Here is a 26,982-nt window from a genome sequence, read left to right on the forward strand (position 1 = left end):
AGGTAGCAAACAAATAATTCTTAAATTGTTTTACTCGTGAGGTGTGTGTTCAGCCTAAATGGGTTACAAGGTTACAAGGGATCATTCGAGGGATATTCATGGGATACACCTTTTGAGGGTTGACGTGACGCCTGACACTTGACAATAAATGACACTGACAGTCACAAATATTGCGACTCTGTGGTCTATTCAATGACTGTTGGCTGCGCCTATCAAACGACAAGTTGGTTGATTTTTCTTGTGTGCTTCTTCGCGGAAACTGCGGAAAGAGACCCAGAGGAGTCGAGTACTCAAAAAGTAGTTACAGATATATTGCGCTCAACGTTGATTGTATCGTATTAAGTGTTATCCAAACAGGTAGGATAGTGGTAGGTGTAACTATTTTGCTTTGAGAAAAACGGCGTACGTCACAATTTCATAATAATAGTCTAACTTGATTAGTCTCAAAGCGAAATAATCTTTTTGTACGTTGTTCTTATGGTTGAGTAGTGGCGGCTGCTTATTCGTGCGTCATTGTTATAGGAAGAGCATCAGAATGGAGTCGTCATATCAAGGAGGTGTAACTTTTGAGGATCCTGGTAGCAATTTCCAGCGGCTCACCCAAACTATCGCCAGTAACATCAAGAAAATATCACAAAATGGTTTGTTTTTCTTGCGTTTAATAATATATCAACACCTTGCTGTACCTTATCACTAACATTATCTTTTTACTTGTCATTTGTTTATTCTTTGTGTCACATGTATTATTGTCTCAAAGTCATTTGAGTGCAACATAAATTTGGCGTAGTATGTGTAATAATCAGGTACAAAAGCATCATAACATAACTTATAACAAATATTTAAAGACGTACATAGGATTATAATCAATAGTGTTTTTGTAGTCAGAAATGTAAATGCATGAGAACATCATTATTTTCATTTCTGTAAAGGCACATGCATTCTTGTTAATTTTATGATTCCAAAAGCGTGCTGAGTTGAATTAGATGGATGTAAAGATAATTGGGATTGTAGAAGTCATCGATTTAGGATCCGAGTACCCTTTGATAGATTGGCAATGCACAATAGATAACTATATGTAGTATGAGTCCAAAAACTGCCATTCTAATTAATTTAATTTAATTATGTCTACCTATGAAAAAAAATTGAGGGAATAACACAATGTTGTGAGAATTATTGTCTAGCGAAATAAGTGTACTTTATGAAATAGTAGTTAAAGAAAAGAATTACAATGAAAACTATGAAATACTAGTACCACCCACTTCATAAGAGAAGTACAACTAATATCCAGTGTTGTTGCTCCTAAAATGTTTTAGTTATTTAGGCATGAAAGTGTAATAATCTGACTATTTAGTTTTTAACATATGTAAAAACTTAATCATACTCTCATTTTCACTATGGATTTAATTAATAAGATTTTAAAAGAGTTTCTTGTAATATATGTGTTTCTTTCGGCAGTGTCTTCCATGTCAAAGATGGTCAACCAGCTGCAGACGCCTCAGGACTCTCAGGAGCTCAGGAACCAACTGTAAGAGATACTTGATACACCATTATACAGCATGAAATATTACATGTAAAATGTACTCTAATTTCTTGAAGTTTCTGGTACCTTTAGTAATGCTAGTTGATATAATTACACCTTTCATTGGACTTAACATTTGAAAGGGCAAGAGAATGTCATGATGTATTTTCTAGGCGTCAAATACAAAACTACACGCAGAAGCTGGCCAAGGACACGTCATCACTCATCATGGAGCTGATGAAGCTGCCAGCAGACCAGCCTGCTAACAAACTGACGAGGGAGCGCCTCAGTGATGAATACATGATCACGCTCAACTCCTTCCAGGTTTGTAGTGCTACTGTATTTTGTGTTGGGTACATATTTTTGCTTGCGATAAAGTTCTGTTCTTAATTATCCTTCTTAAAAGCAAGGTAGCTGGTTTCCATTCTATTAGAGGCAATCTCTGGTAATTCTGTTTATAAATAGTTTATCTGATAGACTATTTGTTTGATTGATAGGTAATTGTATTATCTCTGCTTGCTTAATGCTACGTTTTAAATGTATTCAAGCTAGTTAAAGATACTAGAGTAAATTGAATAGTAATGCATTTATTGTTTTAAATGTAACTTCATTGCTGAGCAAAACTTGCGACAATTTCTACCTTCTACTATAATAAACCATAAAATGAACTCAAAATAATGGGAGCCAGTGTTTATCCTATTCTTGACATTATGTTTCATTGTTCAAGTTAGTACTAATGACGTAGTTTTAATGTTATTGTTATGGAAATTAGTTCCTGTTACAGTAATGAACCATTTAATAAGTCAATAATAGTAAAGGCATAAGACCTTTTGTTATCTATATCTATACATTATAGTTGTATCTGATCTGGTGCTCAATTCTGCGAATTCAATAATGTGTCAATTGGATATCAAGTGAATCTCAATAGCAATTTAACCTTAAAGCGTATTCAGTTGGAAATCAATTGTATGTCGCTTAAATTAAATTAGCAGAATCGAGCCCCTGTACCTTATTTTACGCATTTTTACTGACGTTTGTTAGTTTCTCTAAAACTGGAGAAATGCAGAGCCTTTTTTTTCTCCCAAAATACCTATTAATTGCACTTTGCAAGTTTATGAAATGATTATATTTTGCTTCCAAGTTAATAAGATAGTACAGAGTTTTATTAGTCAGTCATAACTACTAATACATGATGTCTATTTTCATTTTTACTGTGACTAAGAATAACGATACTAGATCTACTATCTTCTAGAGTCCCGAGAGTCAAAGCATTTATTTAGGCCTTTTCAAGCACTGATAAACGTCGAAAATATAAATAGGTTTAATGCTAGTTGCCCATTCCAAAATTAGAGAACTGATAAGGAATTAGAGGACCTATGTGCTTATATTTAGTTGCATGGCTTATTTCATACAAACTCCTTCCACAAACTTGTGGCCAATCTTTTAATTATTCCAACCAAGGAGGTTAATTGAGGTCAATATGTCACGATGATCTTTATAATTACACTAGCTTCCGCCCGCGGCTTTGCCCGCGTGGTGTTCGGTTATATCGCGTTTCCAAAAGAACTCTTCAAAAGTCCGCGATAAAATCTATCCTATGTTCTTTCTGAAAGACAACTCTATCTCTGTACCAAATTTTATTAAAATCTGTTCAGTGGTTTAGACGTGAAAGCGTAACAGACAGACAGAGAGAGTTATTCTCGCATTTATAATATTAGTAGTGATTACAGACTTGCATACATTACTTTTTACAATTTATAATACGAATTATTGTTATTCAGATGTAAGGGGTAGCTTTAATAAAATGTTTGTTTAAAGTAAGGTAGACAACTCACATTTGTTTAAAAACTTTATTGTCGTTAATATTTTAATGTATAATCTGGCATTTGGTTCGTTACCAGAAAAAAATGTAGATAGGCGTATGTTGTTATTTTATTGAATAACTAGCTTTTGCCCGCAACTTCGTTCGCGTGGAATAGTGACTACCAGCAGATTTTTGATTTGACCAATAGATGGCGCTATATGTCCGGAATATTTTTTTTTTGCAATAAAAACTATCCTATGTCCTTTCTCAAGTTTCAAACTATGTCTGTACCAAATTTCACACAAATCGGTTCAGTAGTTTAGGCGTGAAGAAAAGACAGACAGACAGACAGACAGAAAGACAGACAGACAGACAGACAGAGTTACTTTCGCATTTATAATATTAGTTTTGATTTTGTACCTACTAACCTAATCAATTGATACAAAACAAAATTAAATGATGCATAACACACTTCTATGCAAGGAATGCAAGTGTCTTGACACAGTAGCAGTAGTGTTCATAAGACAAACAAATATTTGTTATTTCAGAAATGAAAGAATGTCTTTTTCGTGGAATTATCTTTATACTGAAGCTAGCATTGACCCAGGTTACACCGTCAACTCGGAATTGCGCATTGTCGATTCTTTGGGATGATATTTGTAAATAAGTACAAAAATGCAGGCGATTGTCCGTGAATCTGTACAAAATTTCAGAGAATAGAGATTACGTACGAGAAGTTACAACTGGCGAATTGTAAAAAGTTTTTAAGACTAATCAGTAAGCGTTAGCATTAGTAGTTATTAGTAGTCAAGCAGCTTATATTAATGATGCAATGAGTCTTTGATATACATAATATAATTAGTAATTTAAATACGAATTCAGTTAAATTAGCAACATTTTCTAACGAATGTAGCTTTAAAAAATATTTATAATGAATCATTATTAATTATTAGTTGATAACAAATGTCGATAAAACTTTATCCAATGATAAAAATGAAATGTGTGAGCGTCAGGTTCGTATGTACCTATGTATGTGATGAATATTGTTTGACATTGAAAATAGTCAATAACTGTTTATTCTATGATTAGTGACTCATGTCCTACATAATTTCTTTTTGTCTATGCGTCAAACTTAATTTATTCCAATGAGGAAACTTATAATGACTGTATACTTTTCACTACAATTTACCTACTTTAGTTTACTTAGTTGAATATGTTCGGTCAAACATGATAGTTTATTCTCAAATATTAATTTGCCTGGAAGCCTCATACAAAATGCTAGAAGGAAATATCAGTCTTTGCTTTAACGAAAGGCGTTGTTTTGAAATATAATTTTCTCTTACGGTTTTACTAAAATCCGGTTTGCACTGTATTTACCAGGCGACACAAAGACTGGCGGCGCAGAAAACCAAAGAAGATGTGAAGAAGGCTAAAGCGCAGTCTGTGACCATCAAGGACCCCTTTGCAATGGGTAGTAAGTATAACTCAATCATCTCTTGAAAAAAACTCCGTGTCCAAACAAAACTCTCAAGATTTGTGTTGGGTGACATCTCGCCCACGTCAAATCTGGCCCGAGGGCGCGATGTATCTTTTGGTCAGGTGTTGGTCCCCGGATTCGACCGAATGCATATTCATGACTGGGCCAGTTGTCCCCAAGGCATTTGTTATGCAGGGTCCGCGTCAACGTCTATTTCGACGATATCTATACAGTAGTCTAACAGAAGGGATGTTAACCAACTTTCCATGTTCTTTTTTCAGGTAGTGGCAACAACAAAGAACTGTTGGAGATGGGTGAGCCAAACCTGCGGAAACAGGAGCAGCTCACGATGCAGACGGAACGATCGCTCATCGAGCTTGAAGAGCGGGAGAGAGATATACGACAACTTGAGGTAAATCACCTTGACTAACGCTGGATTCCTAAAACATATCCGCTGACTTGCAATTAGAGATTGCGTTTTGACATTTGCTTCATATAAATTGTATCAGATATCAATCTCTAATCGCTAAATATATAAACAGGATAGTTTTTTTCTCTTTTGCCATTACCATCATATTCCCTATTCGTCGAATATTACTAGATCTTAACAGACAGCAATGGATTGAGTTTAAAGTACCTTCATTTATTGTAATGTGGTATGCTGAAATACGAATGTGTTACGAAACTCCAATATAAGCCAGTTATATCGAGCAACCAAACCCAATATCAATTGCCACGATTTTGCCTGATGTAAAATGAACCAAATAGTAAACACACGTTAATTACTGCTACATATTTTAAAATCCAAATGGAATGCTTATCACAAAACGAATTAGCAACATGATCGTTCGTAATGGAATAAATCGATAAGATGTAATAAATCACAAGGTTTTAGCTTAATTTTATACCTACTTATTAGTTTAAAATTTTTAATGTAATGGTAATTTTTCGTAAAATAGTTTTACTCGACATATCCTTGAACAATTGTGGTAAAACAAGTAAAACAAAGTACCTCAATGTCTACCCAATTCAATTAATAATGATTCTTCGCAATCAATTCGTTAAATCAATCATTTTACATTTAAAAACTCGAAGAGGAAAAAGGAAAAAATGAAAGTTATTATACAGCCGTTTTTCCTTCATGTGCATTTTATTCAACATCTGCAGTATTTAGAGTTAATATATTAGGAATATTTTTCGAAACGCTTCTAGTAAACATTATTCTTGGAACAGGACATGAAGATGTACCTCGAATTATTCTACAAGCGTTAATAACTAACATTAATTGTAAACCGACCTCAGAAACTTAAGCAGATATAAGATTTCCATAATACAATTGTAAATGAGGTTTAGTCTAGGTCTGGTTTAGTAACAATAACTATTTGAACATAATATTATGCCTGGCCTATTCATATTAATAACTAAAGGCAATAATAGACACTCCATGTTTTTCAATGTGTATCGATAAATTATCATCAACCGGTTGGATAGTTATTTCTTAGCAGTACTTAGTAGAAGTACTATACCGCCTATGCGTCCATAGTCGGTTCGAACACAATATAATCTATGATACAGCTATGTATTGTTGTAACATGCCCGACTTATTACGGTCCAATATAACTAAAAAATATTGCATACCTATTAGTAAAATGTGTTTTGGCAGAAGATTGAAATGTAGGTACTTACCGTCGTACCACAAAAACTTTTAAACGTCAGTTTAACACTTGCCTAAAAAAAAACAGATTAAGACGTTGAACTTTGACTTTTTTTAGACAAGTGTTTGACACATGTTTAAGTTTTTGTAGTAAGACCATTAATGTCCAGCACAAGAGCCAGGCCTTCACAAATTTTGTACAACCGATATACACGAATAAATAATTATTTATTTTAATAATATATCCTTGCAGGGCGACATAATGGATGTGAACCAGATCTTCAAAGAGTTGGGCACGATGATCCACTCGCAAGGCGAAGTGGTGGACTCGATTGAGTCCAATGTGGAGTATGCCGCTGAGAACGTGGAGGCCGGCACACAGGAGCTGCGACAGGCTGCCAATTACAAGGTAACGCTCAATGCTCACTAATTATAATACAAAATGGTTGCAAGAAGTTTAACAATTTATCATCTGTTTACTTCCTCTTACAAAGAATATTTTCTTTAAAATATACGTCTCGTTCCTCTTTTACTAATTCTACTTGTTTTTGTTTTCAGAACAAACTGAGGAAGAAGAAGGTGTACCTGTTCCTGGCTCTAATCATAGTTGTGTCGATCATACTGATCATCATATTCCACCGTTGAACATCCGAGCCACTCTGATACCACTACTTACCACAAGCAAGGCGAGAGCAACTTACTCACATTATTGCTTATTCAAAAGTTCGACATAAGTTTCACTTATAAATAGGTCATGCATGCTAGCGATTGTATATAAATCATTTATCCCATCTGTAAAGGCTTTTTAAATCCATTGGAACAATGCATTAGGAGTTATATCATGTATTTTATATGTATATTCTGTAAGTCATTCGTAATTGTTTGCAAGTTTGCTTTTAGTCTAATCGGCGAAGTGTAAAAAATCATTGTTGCGTTTCTGCGAAAGTTTCACGAACGATAGAAGCGATGAAGTGCTTATGTTACCGGCAATCTGTATGAAATACCTAAAACGTTTAATGTATGGAAAATTATTAAAAACACCTTCCCTAGACATTTTTATGATTAAAATACCTGAGTTATACAGATTGCATATAACACTTGCATTTCAAATGGGGCTTTGTGATATGTGGTGGATACTTTCGCTTTTCGGGAACTACTTACGCACCCAGATAAAATGTAGACTGTAATAGTTGAAGCCCCTCAAATCCAGCGATGTAGGCTGTGCGTTCCGTCCGTGCGGTCCGTCAGTCAGTCACGATAAATAATGTTTATATCTATAAATTATATATTAGAAGATGCATTACGGGTTGCCATGGTAAAGGTTTGTTGTTAGTTATTCTTGTGTGCTTAAAACCTGGTTAGCATTACTTTTGTCAAGGTCGCTGCAACCAATGCAGAGCGCAAGAGCTCGCTATATTTACAAATTGTAACAGTAAAAAAACTATGGAATATGTAGGTGACAGACAATATTTACTATTATGCTGCTATGTCTATAACCGGTATAGTCTAATGTACGCAAGTTCTACAGTAGATAAACTATCTATAAAACATAAGAGATAGATGCTTAACCGAATCCCCAGGTGATTGACGTATTTTTAGGGTTAGCGTAATGCTTACCTACTTAAAATAAGTTATATTATAAATGTTACTTTATTTTACATTTTTATTCCTTAATATTATTACACACGTAAATATGGGTAGTGGTGATTAGAGACGGAAAACGTCACAATTAGTAATTAATGGCAATAAGTACGATCTGCATTACCAACTTCTGTTATAGGCGTGTCATCCGTTCAGGCAGACCGGTACTTGCAGATTCTTCTCACGTTGAAAACTGAGTTTTTTGTAGTAAGGTTTACTTTTGCACGTGCGCGGTTGTCGAACGAGCCGGTCTGTCTGAACGGACCCATAGAGGGAGAACCCAGTCCTGACAACACTTTTTCCTCATTCATGTAACTTTAAAATTAGCCAGTAAGCATACAGTCAAAGACCCAACTTACTTTATTTTGCGGCGTGAGTTTCAATAGTGAGAAACTAGTGCTGTCTGGGATCTTTACCCATTACATTCATTATTGTGTTGTATTACTATAATGATTTAATTATCAGCGAATTATTAATTTAATTAAGGTATTGTAATTTGAGATTATTGCCACCAAAATTTGGATTTTTCTTTAAATATATGTAAGATATAATCATGTTATAAGGACCGTGATCATTAACTAGTTTAAGTTTTTGCTATAATCTGATCGAAACTGTAATCAATGTTACACTCACCGACTAAAGATATAACCGCAATAGGAGAATAATTTGATTTTCTCAGTGTAGCGTAGTGTGTTCATGCCTTGCGATAAAACTGCAATAAAACAATTTTTCAAAAGCTTGCATGAAGTATTGTAGATATGAATTTCAAATAAGTTTTTCTTTGAAAACAATGTGAATGTTCTGCATTTGTAAGGCAATGCTTGAATTTAACTGGTCGGTGCTGCCAGCGTCTGCACACTAGTTAGTTTAAGCACTTGACAATATAGAAGTAGCCATAATATTGGCAGACTGGTGGTATAGTTATCGGCACGGATAATGAGCTCTCGGCGGAAGAGTGGGGATGGCTTGCGCACTGTACACTTATGGCAATAAACCAATAAATCGCTTCTGCGCAGGTGAAGGTCAGGGCTCAATATCCTTGCCGATGATTATACGCTTTTAACTTAAGGTGCACATATACGTTAGTCACCAAATATTTATTATAAAGCGTCACAGGTCCATTCATTAGACACTAAATTCTAATTTTGAAATCATTGGCAATATATTACAAGCTATAATTTCATCGTATATTTATAAATAAGTCTTTACGTCATTCGCTTAAGATATTAATATGCTTACTATAAGTATTCGTGTATAGATAGTTAGTTGAAAATTTCAATGTATTATATTTAAATGTAAAGTTGTCTATGTTTTATATTAAACACAATTTGTTGATATATTTACTTTAATATAAATATATATAAAATAAAAAATAAATAACGAATTTTTATTTTATTTCAGTAATAGTATTTTGCTAATTTGAGTTTGTTTATACCTGACGCTGTTCCTCGCGGCTTCGTCTACCTCCCATGCCTGGATACAACAATGCCTATGCCACTCGGGGATAGTGTTTCTACCAGTGAAAGAATGTTCAAATCATTCTAGTATTTTAATAAATTAATAGTTTTTAAAAACTGTAGGCTTAAAATACTGAAAAAAAAAATCTAACTTAAAAAACCCTTCAATCGCGCACGAAGGGTTCCGTACCATTATTTAGATAATGAGCAAAAAAATCACTGTTGTATGGGAGCCCCCCAAAATATTTATTTTATTCTAGTTTTCAGGATTTGTTGCTATAGCGGCAACAGAAATACATCATCTGTGAAAATTTCAACTCTTAACTATCACGGTTCATAAGATACAGCCTGGTGCCAGTCGGACGGACAGAGGAGCGAAAACAATGGGTCCCTTTTTACCCTTTGGGTATGGAACCCTAAAAAGTTCATTACTAAGCCCACTCCTTGGAACCGTGCACCCATATTTATAGATTCAACATCAGCTAAGCCTTTGTCGACTATGTTGGGTAGTCCGCTTTCAGTCTTACTGGACGCAGCTGAGTACCAGTGCTTCTATAAGGAACGACTACCTATCTGAATCCAGTTAGCCGGGTAGTTCAATATCCTTTAATAAGACTGGTTGTCAGACTTTCTGGCTTCTGATTACCCGTAACGACTGCCGAAGATGTTAAAATGATAGCCGGAACCTAAATTTTATCGTACTTTCCAAATTGGAAGAACTAGTTATAACAAGATCGCCAATCCACGGACTTAATGCTAAATCAGAAATCCATGGTACCTACCGTCAATCGTCGTCGTGATGTTGACCACAGAATTTGCTATCCAACACAAGTTATTATTTTTCTTCAAAATAAGATGGTTCTTGTTAAAGTGAACTTGAACCACTCTGCCATGTTATTCCAGATTAACGGGTATTATTTTGATATGAATGAAATGAAATGCAAAATCTTTACAAAATCACTTTTAATAGACCCATAATAAATTCACACAAATATCATGGTGAACAAAAATGATCTAAATAGAACATCTTCTAGGAACGAAATAATGTTGTAATTATTGTTATCTATAAACTAAATAATTATGAATAGATTGTACGACTACAAAGCTTATAGGCGAGCTCGTGTGACGCATGCGCGTGCAGTGGTCTGCGTGCGTCTCCCGCGCCGCGCAAACAGATCTACGGCTCAGCTACTCATCGCGATTCTAACTAGTAAGAGAATTCTTTTAACGTCATTAACTGTTTTGAATAATCTAGTTATGTGTGGCCGTCCTCTTAACAGTCATTCAATGCAATCGGCTGGCAACCACGTCAGAATCTTACTAAACGATACAATAAACTTTCACAATCTTCAAGTAGAGGCATTCGGCCAAAATATTAGTAAAATATCTACCTGTGTATTCATCTAATAGCCACAAATTATGTCTATTAAATAGAAGTGTATATGATAGGCGCATATTCTGATTCACAATGATTTAACTTCACGCCACAGTCGTTATCTCTTCTCTCTGATTTAAACTCAATCATCTCCTTTTTCTAGTAATATATATGTAAAATTACAAATATTTAATACTAAGTATAAATACTTATTCGTTTAACAAAAATCTCGTCAAGCAGTTGCACGTACCCACATATATCTAATAGGTACCTAGTTATTGTTCTACAACATTGTTTAGGTGAACTACTAAAAGCCGTGATAGACTACTCTCATTTTTATTTTATAAGGTAAAGTTACTAAAATTATAAAAATAAATAATTAACAATAATTAAATAATACTGATTCAACAAATCAACATAATTATACACAAAAAAATGTACATTAAAAATAATCATTTCACAAAATTTATGCAGTATTAGGCATTTAAAACGAAGCTAAAAATTCTTCCAAAACGACTGTCAAATGATCGACTTCAAAAACTATCTTGGTCTTAGCATAGCACCCAGCGACGTGACCGCGCGTCGCCCTCACACCACCCCTCGTGTTCAATTTATTACTAAATTACAAAATAACCACGCTAACTAACACTTACACAGTCGTGTAAATAAATACGATATACAGATAAGTGTGACGTTAGCCTAACTGAATGATATAACGCTCGATAGTGGTATATTATATTAATGTATAATATCAGTGGGTTCTAATAAAATTCTCCTTAAATAATAAATGATATAACTTCAACAGTGCGACTCACATTTTGTGAGGAACTTAGCTAGATGTTCCTGTATGCTCGTGCTCCCTCGACCTGTGATACCTGACTGCAACAGGTCCGATAGTAACAGTCGAATGTGCCTGCACACAATCGTTTATGAGGGTACATTCGAACGTTACTTGCTGATATAGAGCTCACTACAAATGACTTTACCCATCTGCAGCCATTTGATGCATCTTGCATGTTTACATTCTGATTTGCGCAGTGACTGCAAGCGAAGTTCGAGGGATAAAAGTTATTTGACGTAAGCTGTGAGGGAGTAGGGAGTGCGTGAGGGTTGTTAGTTTAGCAGACAACGGCCTCTGAGATGGGGTTCTCGGTGATACGAATGACGGGCGAGTGGCGGCACGCGCGGCGACGACCCCCGTCTGACAGTCGCCGGAATGCTGTGATCTTGGTCGGCGACAGCGGTGCCACTGAAACATAAATATCAATTAGTTTGGCCATTCCCCCGTGTGGCCAAATCACAAGCAAACTGTATACGATTAATCACGCTTGAAAATGTACTGATGTAGGTAACTGTGCAGTAGAACTGCTAAACATTAAGAAACAAAAAGTTTGAAATCACATTATGAACAAACAAAAACATAAAGAGAAGGTCGCGCCATGTAACTGTAACGAAAACCAAACCATAATCAGCCGTCAGTCAGCCGTCATATTGTTGCAATTGGTCAAATCTTCCACTTGACGGCCTGGGCAGTATTCAAACAAAGAATGCTGTAGCGTGGGTTGTTCCTATTCAAACTATGCTTAGTTATTTATAAAGACGAACTTCTATGTTTTTATGATAGTTTGGGAAAATATTTGTTTATATAATAAAGTTAATGAACGGTTGACACATGTTTAAAGAGAATTAGAGCAAGTACATAACTATGTTACTTGCTGAAAATAACTTTCATCTTTTCATAACTTTGGGGTCTTGTGAATGTGCATGTTTGTGCTGTTCCTGACGTTTGTAGATAGATTCCAAAATGTTCAACATTCAAATAGTGCAACTGACTGATTACGGTTTTGGTTATCGGTATTGCCACATGATGCACCCACCGTTAAGAGTTACACTTACTAAGTAATGTTATTAAAATACACGTTTAATATTATTCAAAATGATTAAAAAACTATGGAAATGCGTGTATGACTATTGCTTTCAAAATGCTTACTAAAACTTTATTTATAAAATGAAGGTAAAACTATCACACAAAACTAATAACTTGTATATAAAAGCTATTGAAAAACATTCATAGTTGTAAGTTTTAGCTCATTTTGTGTGATTGTTCTGGATATCAAAGCAGCGGAAACTATTAAAATCAATCGTATAGTTTGGCACTATATCTGTAATGGAATCAAGACTTTGATGATTATAATTTATTTCGTGTTTTTAATAGGTTTTCATAGCTTCCGCTTGAGTATTTGCATTAGAATAAACACTTACTTTTTCTACTTAAGCTGCTTAGGTATTATGAATCTGGCTAGATGTTGATTACGCTCGGCGTAGATGCCGTTCTACCACGCTGATATAATTGGTTCAGTGCTAATACAGCTACGAGTGTGGAAAAACAAAAATAAATTTAAAAAATAAATCTTTAACAAGAGCTTTTGTTTATTTCACCGTTATACACTGCGCTACAAAGAGGGGAATGTTCATTGTTTCAAAACATCAACACAAGAAAGGATAGAAGAAAATAAACCTGTAGTATAGCGCAAGATATAGCGACAATATAAACAAATGAATATCTACAAAATAAATTAACATAATGTACATTCTATTCCAATACCGATTAGTCATATTATTATCTAAAGTAGGCAGAGAAAGGTTGTGGTTTGAAGAAATCGCTTTAATAGCGTACTAATTTCTTTTTTATATATTGTTTCGTTTACACGCATTGTCACTCTACATTGAAAAAAAAAATGTTTAGTACTTGCCCATTAAAATACACGGATTGGACTCATTGTCACGTGAATTAAATAACTTTGAGTTTATGAATCCCCAAGCTATCCTACTTTGAATTTTCTAGATCTACGATTTCCAAGAGACATGCCCAATTACTTATTATTAGTAGTAAAATGGATAAAACTTAACGATCCCACAGACTACATTTTACAATGACAAGTAATATAATGTATGTGCAATAATTACCATGAGAGCACAACAGTAGCACACGAGACGGGGTTCAAAGCGTATCTAGCGCTAGAGGAGAAAAGCTCCCTTCAGTACATACCAATTGTTAGGGACGGCATAACGCTATCGCATATCCAGGCTCAAACATAAACAGGACAATAAAAATAAACTTTCAGGCTTCAGACGTTCAAATTAATTTAGCTTACAGTTACAATAGTAAAGCGCATTAAGTATCATATTCATAATATATTTTTGTTAAACAATATCATATTTTAATAAAGGGTTAGCATTTCGCCGGATAAGGAGAGACTACATTAGTATATTAATAGTTATAAGAAAACGTTTTCCAATAAAATAAACGAAATATTCTAGAAATTAATTAAGTAACGATCTAATAAGATTTTATATTATTTGGTCAATGTCTTAACGTTTAGAGTAAATAACATTAATCATATCAAACATATTTACTAAGCTGCAGAATAGATGCAATATGTATATGATGTATAGAATGTCTGTGCGTGCTGATTTCATTCAGTTGTATTGTACGCTGTACATTTTCGCATGCCTACTCAAGGCGAGATGTGCTCAGTGACGAAGTTATTGTTTACCACAGTTACCACCTTTTGGATTTACCATTTCTGCGAGAATAAAGATGTTATTATTATTCGCTACCTATGTGGTAGCTTCACTTTAAATTATTTATGATAGTTTAAAGTGCAGAATTTTAATTCTTGTCATAGGTGATCTACGTAAACTGTGTTAGTAAAATAATTTGCGATATTGCATCTATTGAGTGTAGCGTGTTGAGTGCAATGAGAAACATTCGATCTGCAATGCAAAGCTAAGCTTGCATCGGGCCGGGCGGGCGGCGGGCGCGAGTTCACTTACCGTAGCCCTCGCCTTGCAGGAACAGGCGGAAAGCCTCCGATATCTTGGCTGGCTGCTCCTCAAGGACCATACCTGAGTCCGATATCTGTAATCACGGTGACGAAAAATTATTACGTGTACGAATCCAATCCAATGGCTAGAGTAGTTCTAAATCTAACAAAAAATTACAAGCCGTGCTTTTGGAATTTTGGTTCATTATAATCAGCAGCATTTCTGTTGTCACACTGCAGGATTGCGGCTTTCTCAAATACCGACAAGGAATGAGAGTTATTTAACACTAACAAGAATTGTCGATTTCAGACTTAAGTTCAATAAATTCAATTTCCTCAAGATGTTTTTTCTTAAATTGACTCATTCATTGGTACCAATAGGCCACCACGACTTATTAAATCTGTTACGAGGACAAATTCCTGGCACCGTATTCAGATGATTCCAATTTCTATTAAGCCCATGAAAAGAACAACAATGCAACAAAAGCTTGACACTTGAGCTCAACTTTATATTATTGTTCCACGAGTTTCAAAATGTAGGTGAATTTCTGCAAAATAATATATTGTGCAAAAACAGAAGCCTCCGCTTGAGACGGTGACAACCAGATTAACTTGTTTGCAAGTTTTATTTACTGTGAGTGGCGTTATTGCTAAACAATTGTCAACGTAAATAACTCTGCCTCTTCCGATTTTATATTTTAACACAAAGAAAACGCCGTTTCACTTAAGGCAGCTTTTGATGCAATTGATGCCCTGAATTTGTCAGGTAAACAATAAATATTTGTAACTTTTAGTTACTAAAGCTATAAAAAAGCCCAATTGCCACCATGTTCTGGACAAAGTTCCAAAGTGAGTGGAAATCGGTAGCGACGTTCTCAGATATACGAAAATCCCGTTTCATTTACTTGTACATAAATATGAAAAGCTGAATTAATGTGGTTTGATAATACGAATACCCATGTAGTCTAATTAATTCAGATAATCGTAGCTCTCTCTATTGTAAAAGAGTCGTTTTATTTTTTGCGAAATAATATTTCGTGAGTATCAATTAGTTCTTAAACAAAATTTTTAATAAATAATTGTTAATATTATAGTAGGTATACCTATACACAGGTTAGGTATATCAGTTTAACGATATTCAACGAACAGTTTATTTCATAAGTTGTAAGTTTAACACCATGAATGCAGTAGTGCAATGCTTGCTAGCATACGAGAACCGCGAGCGTAGTGTTTCTGGATGCAACCTACAGATGGCGTCTAGAACGTCATTACTCTTAACTGCAACGTGCCGCAGCTCCCGCGTAAAACTTTTCAAAACTTTTTATGTCATCTCTCTATGATTTATCGAATTATAATTTACTAGCCGTTTCCCGCTGTTTAGTCTCATAAAAGTTTTTCCTATCTCTCTATATATATTAAAAAACGCTTCCTAATAGTTTAATCCCTTTCGTCGTTAATGTTTAGCTTATAAACTCACGTTCACGTTTATGAACAGAGGACCGATCATACATAGATTGCAACGTTATGTTTTAGCCGGCTGTGTCAGGAGACTTAAATTTTTTACTCAATGGGGATTAAGATCGGATCGTTGTACATTGCGAGCAAAGGAGATTACGTTAACATAAACACGAAACAACAAAATAACATAACATCATCTTATGTTAATGAAATCAAAACTGGAAACGAAATACAAGTACGCTAGTTATACGCGAATGTTTCATACACTACATTATGACAAGTTTTCAAGGAGATCTCGTATTTCAACTTTCAGTATCTTTACGTCAACTTTGGAACTCGTTACAACAGAACTCATTATAACAATTTATTATGACATTGCAGTTTTGGGACGAGTTGCATGCATGTTGCTTTAGTAGATAAGTCTTGTTACGGATGGAAATTATAAACTGTTTGACAGAACTAGTCTGAAACTCGACGAAACAGCTTCATTTTATAAAAGAATATCCGAATACCTTTCGCCTCTCTCAATCAGCAGTTTTGCTCACGTCATATAATATTGCTCAGTCATACGATTTACATATGGATGCAAATTTAAATCATATCTCTATTTAAATCATACAACTTGTACAGTACATTTCTCGAGCCAACTAGAATAACTAGCACTAGTGCTACATGTATAGACAACATTTTCACAAACTTAAAACCTTTAAATAAACAAATTTTAAATGTGTTGGATTCTGATCACTCTGGTCAATTAGTTATTTTTCCTATGAAAACTAACAGAGGTCTGAGAAAAAATGTAAGTTTTATTCCTGTAAACAAACATCGCTTGGAACAATTTAAAAATAACTTGTTTGAAAAACTGCCTGAATTGCCCTATCATGATAATCCTGATCAAGCTTACAGCCTTTTATTCAACTTAATTAATTGTGAATTTAAAAAAGTTTTTACTACTAAGTCCATATCTGTTTGTGATCAGGCAACATTTAGTGATTGGGCAACGCCGGGTATTTACAAAAGTAGACAGAAGTTGTTTGAATTATACTCTGAAAGATCATTCAATCAAGATGAAACATTTAAACAGTACGTTAAAAACTATTCAAAAATATTTAAACGAGCCTGTACCTCCGCAAAATCAGTACACATAAAACAGAAAATAAAAGCTTCTGGAAATAAAATAAAAACCACCTGGAATATAATTAATTCAGAAATAGGCCGATCCACTGTACGGAATCGAGACTTTCACTTAAAAATAAACAATGTAGACATTAAGTCAGACTCGGAGGTAGCATCTGAGTTTGAAAATTTTTTCACCAATATCCCTATTCTAACAACCAGAACTCTGATGGCATCTTCCAGTTCGGCTCTTACAATATTAAAAAATTGTGTTGCGGAATGTGACAAAGGTTTTGAATTCACGGTTGTCAGCTCTAAGGATATTATTCAAGCGTATAAAGATCTCGATGTAAAAAAGACTGCTGACCTTTGGGGATTGTCAGTTCAGATAATCTCATCGATAATTGAAATAATTTCCCCTTATTTAGCAACTGTGTTCAACTCTTGTGTTGCATCTGGTGTTTTTCCTGACTTGATGAAACTTAGTAAAGTAATTCCATTGTTTAAATCTGGTAGTACAACCGATCCATCAAATTTTCGGCCAATTTCAATTTTACCCACTTTGAGTAAAATTTTTGAGAAGTTAATATTACGTCAATTGTTGAGCCATTTTAATAGAAACAACTTGTTGCACACTAAACAATTCGGATTTACCAAGGGTCGTTCTACTACGGATGCGGGCGTGGAATTGCTTAAAATATATTCGAGGCCTGGGAGGATTCGCAGGATGCGCTAGGTATTTTCTGCGACTTGTCCAAGGCTTTTGATTGCGTGCACCATGATATACTCATCAGGAAACTTCACCACTATGGTATCAAAAACAAGGTTTTGACCTTCTGACTTCTTATTTGCATAATAGAATTCAGAGGGTGGATGTCAATGGTAAGAGGTCTTCTGGATCTACGGTCACCATGGGGGTTCCACAGGGTTCAATTCTAGGCCCTTTTTTGTTTCTTATTTATATTAATGACCTCCCTTATCACGTAAGGGATAATCACAAGATTGTGTTGTTTGCCGATGATACTTCACTCGTTTTTAAAATCAAGCGCCAACTCGACAATTTTGACGAAGTTAACAATGCACTCTCAAAGGTTGTTCATTGGTTTAATGTCAATAATCTTCTTTTAAATGAATCTAAAACGAAGTTAATTAAATTCTCAACGCCTAACGTAAGGCAGTTACACACCAATGTACAACTAAATGGAGTAGAGTTGAAGCCTGTTGAGTCAACGGTATTTCTTGGTTTGACCGTTGATTCCAAACTCCAATGGGGCCCACATATAGTTAAATTGTCAGGAAGGCTTAGTTCAGCCGCCTATGCTATTAAAAAGATCCGACTTATCACCGATGTGGACACAGCCAGAATAGTTTATTTTAGTTACTTTCATAGTTCAATGACGTATGGGATTCTCCTTTGGGGAAACTGTGCGGATGTTGAAACTATATTTATTCTACAGAAAAGAGCTGTTCGAGCCATTTATAATCTGGGCCCAAAAGTTTCTCTCAGAGAGAAATTCAAAGAAATAAACATTCTGACTGTTGCCTCTCAATATATTTTTGAAAATTTAATGTACGTTCGTAAAAACATTTCTAACTTTGTTCAAATGTCTGATGTTCATAGCATAAATACTAGGAATAAACATAATCTCGCTGTACATGCTACTCGCCTCCACAGAGTAAGCAACTCGTTCATGGGTCAATGTATACGCTTTTACAATAAACTTCCCAAAGCGGTTCGTGACTTACCTATCAGGAAATTTAAAAATCATATAAAATCCAAACTCTTGAAAAAAGGATATTACAAAATATCTGATTATTTAAATGATAAAGAAGCTTGGGAATGAGCTGCTCGCTTAGTGAGTGATATCTTTTTAAATGCCTGTGTATTGTTACTTTTGACATTTAAATATTATTATCATCAGATAACTTTTATTAATGACATTCTTTTTATTGACATTTATATGTTATAATTGTATTTTTTTTTTTAAATTTATTATTATTATTGTGAATGTGAGTATCGTGTATGCGAGCAACATTATATATTCTTATAACATAAATACTGTCTAGCGGGTTTGAGTATTTTTAAATGGCCTACGCAAATGTTCTGCAGATCTGGTATCGTCGTGTGACAGGTCGTTGAGCTCCCTAAGATATGGTTGAGCTACACGACGACTGATGCATGCGTGCCGTCTGTTGGGACTGGTCAGCTCCAGCCTGATGTGGCTCTTTCCTCAAAAGGCCATTCCAGACCGCGTACATGGTGACACTCACACATAATTATTTCATTTATAACATGTTTGGACTTTAAAAGAGACTATGACCCTTGAGTTTGTTTCGGCGTTTCTTCTCAGGGATCAGTCAGTTAGGAAATGCCGGCCTCAGCGTTCTTAAATGACGTGTAAAAGTGATGTAATGTCCAACTTGTAAAATAAACAATTTCATTTCATTTCATTTCATTTCATTTCAAAATCTGAACTCAATCGGAAACTGGGAACTAGGTCAAATTTAACTTGCAAGATTTGATTACAGAGAGACACAAACGGGGACAGATGAAACTAAATAAAAGTTTGCAATAGTTTCGATGTTTCATATCCGCCAGTTGTGACCCATTGGCCCCTTTCACATTTCTCTGTCAATATTTATAATTTCAACGATGTTATAATTTTAGTCACTAACCCAAATTGTTCTCAAGTGTACATACCTCCAAACTTAGTATCTTGGTGCTTATTTAAAATTAATTATATTTCAAAATGTTTGTTCTTGTTTGAGAGTTTGGTCTTTAAATTCACAATAGATAATTCTGTTAATTAATAATGATGTTTTAAACTTTTGTGAGAACTAATTACGAGCTTTGGTCGAGTTAAAATTGCGCTCATTTAAATTCATATTTGAACTCATCGGTATATCCTAATTATTCTTCTTTGTTCGCTCGAGCGGGGGCCGTTAAGTGCTATGCAGGCATTACCGGGCACGCCGCGGCGCATATTACACCGAAAATTGAACAGAATTTTGGTGGTAAGTACCTTCTCTTACTGAACACCAATAACTGTTATTGGTTTAAATTGCAGTTTAAGTAGATAGGTACTTAACAAAGAAAAATAAAGTAGGCACGGTACTAAAACGACAACGTAAAAATGAAAATGATCTATGTGATGTCAAAAAACATCACACACACAGTGAGTTAGCTGTAGGACTCACAGGTGCTATAAGACAGGATCTTACCTTCATCCAAGTAGAGTTATTCGGGTTGAGACGTCCATTGAAGGTGACGGTGTCATCGACGTGCGGGGAGAGAGCTCCGGTGATGTTCAGCACGGGCACCTTGATCGTGTCGTTTTCCCGAGCGATGCCGAGGTCGGTGCGGCGAACGTACGCGTCGATGAACAGCGACAAGTTGGTAGGGTTCACATTACGAGTGAAGTACATTCGGTACATCTGCGTCAGGTCGTGGTTGCGCTCCTCCGGGAACTACGACCAATGGTACGGTTTTGCTATTAGGAATCGACTTCGAATGTTTCGATTTAGGTTGTCAATGGCATGAAATTGCTGTCTGTATCTGCATATTCAATAAGCTAGCATTGTACTGCAAATCCTTTTCAGAATTATAAAGGAACTTAAAGCTCAAGAACTGAATTAGACAAATCGATAAATCAATAGACGGCGACGGATTTTCAAACACATTACATCGAGTTTAACGAGGCCATACATACATATATTACAGTAACCATCGCACAATTTGCCAAGAATACACAAACGCGTGCTCTATCAAAAACTACATAAATGGTTTTGTAGTGTGCCAGTGAATACCGTTTCCGAATGCTATGTTATAAGTCATCAGTTACATGATATTATAATTATCGATCCGTTTTGCATTGATTAGGTCTGAGGGCACTGAACATCGTAAAGGAGTCGGTCACGGTCACAGTCATTTATGTCTACAGTATTAAATGTTAGCACGCAGTGTAGAAAGTTCGCCACGCGATTCGCAAGTGCAAGACGAAATACTCAATGATATTGCGGTATTTGTTACGTGTCAATACCATGAAGAAACTAAGGTAAAACTAAAAATTCTGTGTTCCTGAAAATTCATACACACAACATGCCATATATTTAACAACGATCGCAAAGCCAATGTCATAACAAAGATTGATAACCAAGAATCGCATTGGCAATCAGAAATTTCGAAAGCATAGAATACATTTTATGGCCTAAATATAAAACTCATATCAAGCTTATTCATAAAACGTACAAATATAAAATGAAGGTTGATTGGATCTTTAACTACAAAGGTAAGAATGTGAACGGTTAGAAGGAAGGTAGAGTATTAGAGTAAGAGCATACCCGTCCGAAATGATGCCACATGAGATAGTCGAGCACAGCCTGCGTCATGCCGCGGTTCTTCAGCGAGCGCGAGTTCATCTTCTGATAGGCCCACTCGATCCAGCCAGCCTGGCTCGAGGTACAGTTGATCAGGGCTAGGGCATCCACCTGCAAGATATTTATTAACTTAGGACTGAACTAAGGACCGTCTTCTTCCCGGTAATGTAAATGGCCGATATCAGATATGACCCCTCCCGCTGTTGGTTAGCAGCGGAGAGGGAGTGTCAGACTTTTACTGACCAAAAAATCTTCTTCGTAGGCCTTTGACGTACCGTGGCCACAGTAACTCTTTCGAACAATCCCGCAGCCTCGGCAAACCCTGCTGGGCCCCAAAATGACCCCCTACTCACATATTGATGAGGGTGAGGAGTAAAATAAAGGCAACGTATAAACTACTCCTATCTTGACGTTGGCAAAATCATCGAATAACAATGGAGCTGTATCTGAAATTAAGAAGGAGAAGGCAAAGAAGGCCTCTAGATAGATAGACGGCCCTGAACGAACTATCCGTAAAGCTTGTATAAAGTTTAGCCACAAAGCATTTAAAATCATAGTACTTAAGTAGTCATTTGCGTGATTAAATAAAATACATTACATTTTTATATTGGGTTTTGATAGCCTTAATCTACATTATTCCCTTGACAGTTTCGCTTTACATTTACTCATAGTGACTCGTACAGTTTACTAGCACGCATATTTAGCTAACGTATTTTTGTACGTTGGCTTGTATTAATGGTCAGGATGAATCATTCCCTACACGCGGCCGTTCACCATAAATTATTTATCATGCAAAGACTGAACCTGAACTGATTTATACGCAACTGTAAGCAAAGTGCGTGCGATCTATCGCAATTCGCAGACCGTGGTGATTACCTAATAATGTGCATCTAATCAGATAATGACCTGTCTGTTGTCAGATATGCTCAATCAACATAGATATACATGACGACCGGATAATAGGAGGAATGACAGCCATTCTGATGCACACCGGATTCATCAGATTATAGAAGGACACATAATAGTTTGAGGTCCATCGTCACAGTAGTTTGGACTAAGCATATATTCAAGGCTATATTAAGTACCTATTAGATGTGTTGATCTGAAATATCAGTGTATTTGGAAGGATCATTCCACTTTTTACATCACATGAGCAGTATTTGAAAAGAGAAAGACTTACTTTACATAATACAACTAGCTTTTGTACACAGAATGCATTGTCATAGTGATTTCAATAAAAAGCTCGTTGTATTGGTTGAAGAAATCGATACCTAATAGACTTTGTTGTCGATAAGTTGGGGTTGTCACTTTGATACCTTGAAGAATACTTTTCTTGAATGTGTGACCTTCACTTTGTAGACATTGTTTAGGTTACACGTGTATGACAACTTGAGTTTCTATCGCATTACATTAAAATTGAATGCATTTAAAGTTTTAATACAAACCAATTAAGTAAATGTGAAGCCGCTAAAATGGCTGCATATTTGCTTACTAGATAGATCCTAATATGTGGTCAGTTGTATTTCGGTGCGGTATGGTGTGAATCTTATGATTTTCAAACATACGCCACAAAGATGTTTTAAAGGTAAAAAGACATTTGTGTGGTGTTTCTAAGAATATGTATTGCTTGTTACCGCACACGATTTCACCTGCATCATGAGGGAACTACTACGTGCACATCGATAAGAATTTCTCTGATATAAACTATATTATTGCCAAGTGTCATGGAAAATGTTGTAGGTACTTATTGGGCGAACGAGTAACAAAAAATACATCCATACATCCTTATAAGTTTTCGGTAGGATTACATTACAAAGTTATAGAATAACCTTTAACAGAATTAATCCTAACGTGAGACATATCAAATGGTGGGCCACCTACCCAATATTGTGTGTCAGGATCAATAAGCTTAGTGGACTTAACCAGTCAGCAGGATCGAGGATGGGAGGGACTCAGTACGTGAGTATTGATGATAGATCATTTTGCAGTTTTCATTCAACCCCTTTGAAATTTAGACTATTGTTTTAATAGCAAACATAATGCAAATTGGTTCACTGTGAGATATACAAAGAACTGTATTGCCCAGAAAACAATAGTGTCTCATACTCAAAGAATCGAAAAATAAGAAAGAAAACAATGCAGCAAAAGCAAAACAATCAAAGGACTCCGATAGCGGGTGGATTTCTGAACCGAAGTAGTTTAAAGCGACCTTACCCGGTACCCCGGTACGGTGTACACAGTGGGATGGGCTAACGGGAATGCATCATATAAGAGCTAGTTAAACAGTGGCGGATTTGTGCCTGTAATTCTTTTATAGCGGACGTGCTCGCGACCTAATTCTGTCTGTGTGATTAGCGATCACTCACCGCTGGTACCGTGTCTCAATGACGATCACCTCGTAGGAGTGTCTGCTCTATCAAACATAACATGAATGAGGCCATCTTTGTAACGAACGCCCACATTATTTCTAATTTCGTTTCACATTTGATAACTTGTAAACAGAAAGATTATGTAAAAATAACCACCTATTTTAAGGACATTGAAAGGGAGTCTGAATGTATTTTTTAACAGTTTGATATTTTCAATGAAAAATAAGCAGCATTGCCATCCAACGTGGCAATGCTGCCAGCCTTTTGGGTACATTACCCCGTGACAGCGACGAGCAGCAATTTTTTAATGCAATATATTAGTTTTAAGTCGTAATTAATGTAAATATTTTATTCTTGAAAAAAAAAAAAAATACGCAAGGATTCTCAATTTAAAAATGTTTACTAGACTAGGATGCTCTAGCTAAGAGGCTTAGTGCCAGCCCATACAAAGTCAGTGTGCAATAGGTGTGAGTATGTACTGAGGCAAAATATACACGTAAGTTTCCAATATCACACGAGGACACGTTCATGCATACAGTTTACTGCATTCAAATGTGCTTCGAATATAGGAAATGAAAGACTTGGCTTTGAATAGCGACGCGTGACATATTACTTACTAAAACCCGAGCTTATACATTCAAGCAGCTTTGTATCTCGGAAATTTACAATTCTCTACAATTCCTTATATCAATGTCCCTAGAATGTCTTTTGAATGTTTTATGCTCGAGAAATAAAAGTTAAACATGATAATAAGAGCATTTGAAAAGCAGAAAGGAATAAGGTAGCGATAGCTGTTACACTTCGTTTTATCGCGGCGTGCCTTGTAACCTCTTCCTGTATCAGCTTCTCAATCCAATTACCAAGCGAGAGCTTCTTAAGATGTTGATTGAAGTTCTTCCCACCGTTTACTGTCGCGAATATCGGCGCTACGATCGAGAAAACATCTTACAAATAATGGCTGCTTTAAGATTTATTCACAATAAAACTAAGTACCTTAAGCTTGAATAAAAAGCAGCCGATAAGTGCTCTTTGGTTTGCAACCAGGAATAATAAAGTGCGAATTCCGCTAAAGTAGAAGTAGAAAGTTTCCACTTTTACTACAAGTTATAAGCGTCGCGGAATGTTTTAAAACATCCTAGTGTTTTTTCGGATTTTCATCAAAAGCTTCAATTTAGTTCTGTGTCATCCAGTTACAGAGCAAAGGGAATTCCGCTCCATGGAGTTCTTAACTTCCTTGTAAGTTGGGTCTTCGATCGGCAATTTATCGATTGTACTTTGTAGAACCGACTTCACGAAGAAGATGAATAATTTCAAATACGTTTACCTTTTGTGGGTGAGCAAGAGAGAATCTAGCAAGGATGTTGGCGCCAGCACCGACGCCAAAGCCGATGAATGATTTGATGCCGAAGTGGCCGAGTACGTAGTTCAGCTGGTTGGCTAGCTCGTCCATGGTCGGGTACACATAACTGCAACAAATGGAATTCGTTAACATTTACGTAGCTACAGCTGAAAAAGGAAAACTCGTAGTTTCAACTTTTCAAGTTAACATAAACAACTCGGTCGTTTGTTTACTAGTACATATATTGTTTAATCTGTATAAAATCACATGTGGTGAATACGCAGTCTGGTCCTAACGCAAATGAGATTAGAGTTAAACAGATATGCAGTTAGCATTGCAAGCATCGAGTAATATCGACTGCATTACATAATACTGCGGCAGGAAATGAATGAATTATGTAGGTACAGACTGCAAGTAAGCCCCAGGAGACGAGTTTCCCCCGGCACAAATGTATCGATAAACTTTTAAATAAATGCAAACCTTTCGTCTGCTACATGAGCTCAGGAGCAATCCTAAGCTCCAAAGCAGATCGGTTATCTCGAATGTATGTGCAGGTTTGTACGAACATGGTAAGAACAAAATAAAATAGAAAACACTTAGCTGGACTTAGTTAGGTAAGTGTTTGAAAAATGTAATCAAGGTATTGCTTATAAATAATGATTTTCCATCTAAGAAACCGTATTGCAGGCATCATATTGTGTAAGGAAACACAACTGCAACTTCCTTTCCCCGGTCGAAGATATGTAGGCTGTCCCAAAACTAGACGGAGGGATATACTGGTGAAAGGTATGAAAGTGTCCGAGAGCAATGTCAAAATTAGAGCGAAGTGGAGCCTCATTGTACGGCTAAAATTGAGGAAAGTAAAAATATATTTACTCTACAGTCCATAAGTTAGGACTACAGAGCACCGACTTCTACGACAGTAAGTTTTAAAGCTTCACGACTAAAAGCTTTCCCAAAAATAAAGAAAAGAAATAGCCTCTCTCCAAATAATATTTTATAATTTTTGCTTCCAGATTTTGAAGTAGTAGTAGTCATATTTATTTTTATGAATCGAAATAAAAACTACTTCGGAAGGTAAAGAACACTAAAAATGTAGTGTCGCATAATGTTTATTATGACATAAATCGCTGCATATGCATGCAACACTTCAATTGAACGCTAATGGTTTTTGATATTGGTAAGTCATGATGTCCTCCGTATGATGTTACTAAGTTAACAGTCATGTAATGCGCCTAGACGAAAATATTATTATAGTTGTAGTAGTATGCAGTCGTTAGTATTCAAAGGAATTAGAATAGCTTCGTTCACATGGTGAAGTTCCCGCGTCTTAAAACGGGGGAACGTCGTTCAAGTGATTTCCTAAAGTCCAACATCTGGCATGACCAGACGTCGTCAGGCCGTAGCCATCGCGCCGCCGTCATGTAGTAGGTACCTACAGTCTATATCGAGCGGCAGTCCGTTACATAACACTGCGGTACCAGACCCACTGCCGATTCTATTCCGCCTTACAAATAATCGAACCTTACACGAATATGTCATGTAAAGCATTTTAAAACTTTAAAAATA

At 35.8% G+C, this 26,982-nt stretch overlaps 2 protein-coding genes across 7 annotated transcripts in view; one reads left to right on the plus strand and one right to left on the minus strand.

Annotated features, from left to right (window-relative positions):
- Positions 1–175: 175 nt before the first annotated feature.
- Positions 176–9,479, plus strand: Syx7 (Syntaxin 7). Of its 2 annotated transcripts, none has more exons than XM_049839944.2 (8): positions 176–368; positions 523–641; positions 1,456–1,525; positions 1,693–1,843; positions 4,704–4,797; positions 5,082–5,212; positions 6,708–6,863; positions 7,013–9,479. In XM_049839944.2, the coding sequence occupies exons 2-8, from the start codon at positions 536–538 to the stop codon at positions 7,097–7,099; spliced, it is 795 nt and encodes a 264-aa protein (XP_049695901.2). In that variant the 5' UTR covers positions 176–368; positions 523–535; the 3' UTR covers positions 7,100–9,479. The 2 variants fall into 2 exon arrangements, with proteins under 2 accessions (XP_049695901.2, XP_021187905.3); XM_021332230.3 differs by having other exon boundaries at positions 177–357.
- Positions 9,480–10,498: 1,019 nt separating this feature from the next.
- Positions 10,499–26,982, minus strand: part of LOC110374485 (protein NDRG3) — a 61,406-nt gene continuing 44,922 nt past the window's right edge. For 4 of the 5 annotated variants that reach the window (XM_049843607.2, XM_021332201.3, XM_021332205.3 and 1 more), the window contains 5 exons: positions 25,399–25,540; positions 21,670–21,816; positions 20,551–20,796; positions 14,765–14,849; positions 10,499–12,176 (listed from right to left, as the gene is read on the minus strand). In XM_049843607.2, the coding sequence (XP_049699564.1) occupies positions 12,046–12,176; positions 14,765–14,849; positions 20,551–20,796; positions 21,670–21,816; positions 25,399–25,540 (751 nt within the window). In that variant the 3' untranslated portion in view covers positions 10,499–12,045. Of the gene's footprint in view, positions 12,177–13,189; positions 13,298–14,764; positions 14,850–20,550; positions 20,797–21,669; positions 21,817–25,398; positions 25,541–26,982 lie in introns of all 5 variants that reach the window. The other variant, XM_021332202.3, reaches the window with a different exon arrangement.

The sequence above is a fragment of the Helicoverpa armigera genome, chromosome 1, assembly GCF_030705265.1.
Source record: "Helicoverpa armigera isolate CAAS_96S chromosome 1, ASM3070526v1, whole genome shotgun sequence".
Classification (NCBI taxonomy): domain Eukaryota; kingdom Metazoa; phylum Arthropoda; class Insecta; order Lepidoptera; family Noctuidae; genus Helicoverpa; species Helicoverpa armigera.

Excerpts from the sequence above, each read along its gene's own strand:
- Syx7 (XM_049839944.2), top strand. The coding sequence starts at position 536 with ATGGAGTCGTCATATCAAGGAGGTGTAACTTTTGAGGATCCTGGTAGC. Across the intron at positions 4,798-5,081 it reads GGACCCCTTTGCAATGGGTA|GTAGTGGCAACAACAAAGAA; the intron begins GTAAGTATAACT and ends TTCTTTTTTCAG. Across the intron at positions 6,864-7,012 it reads GACAGGCTGCCAATTACAAG|AACAAACTGAGGAAGAAGAA; the intron begins GTAACGCTCAAT and ends TTTTGTTTTCAG.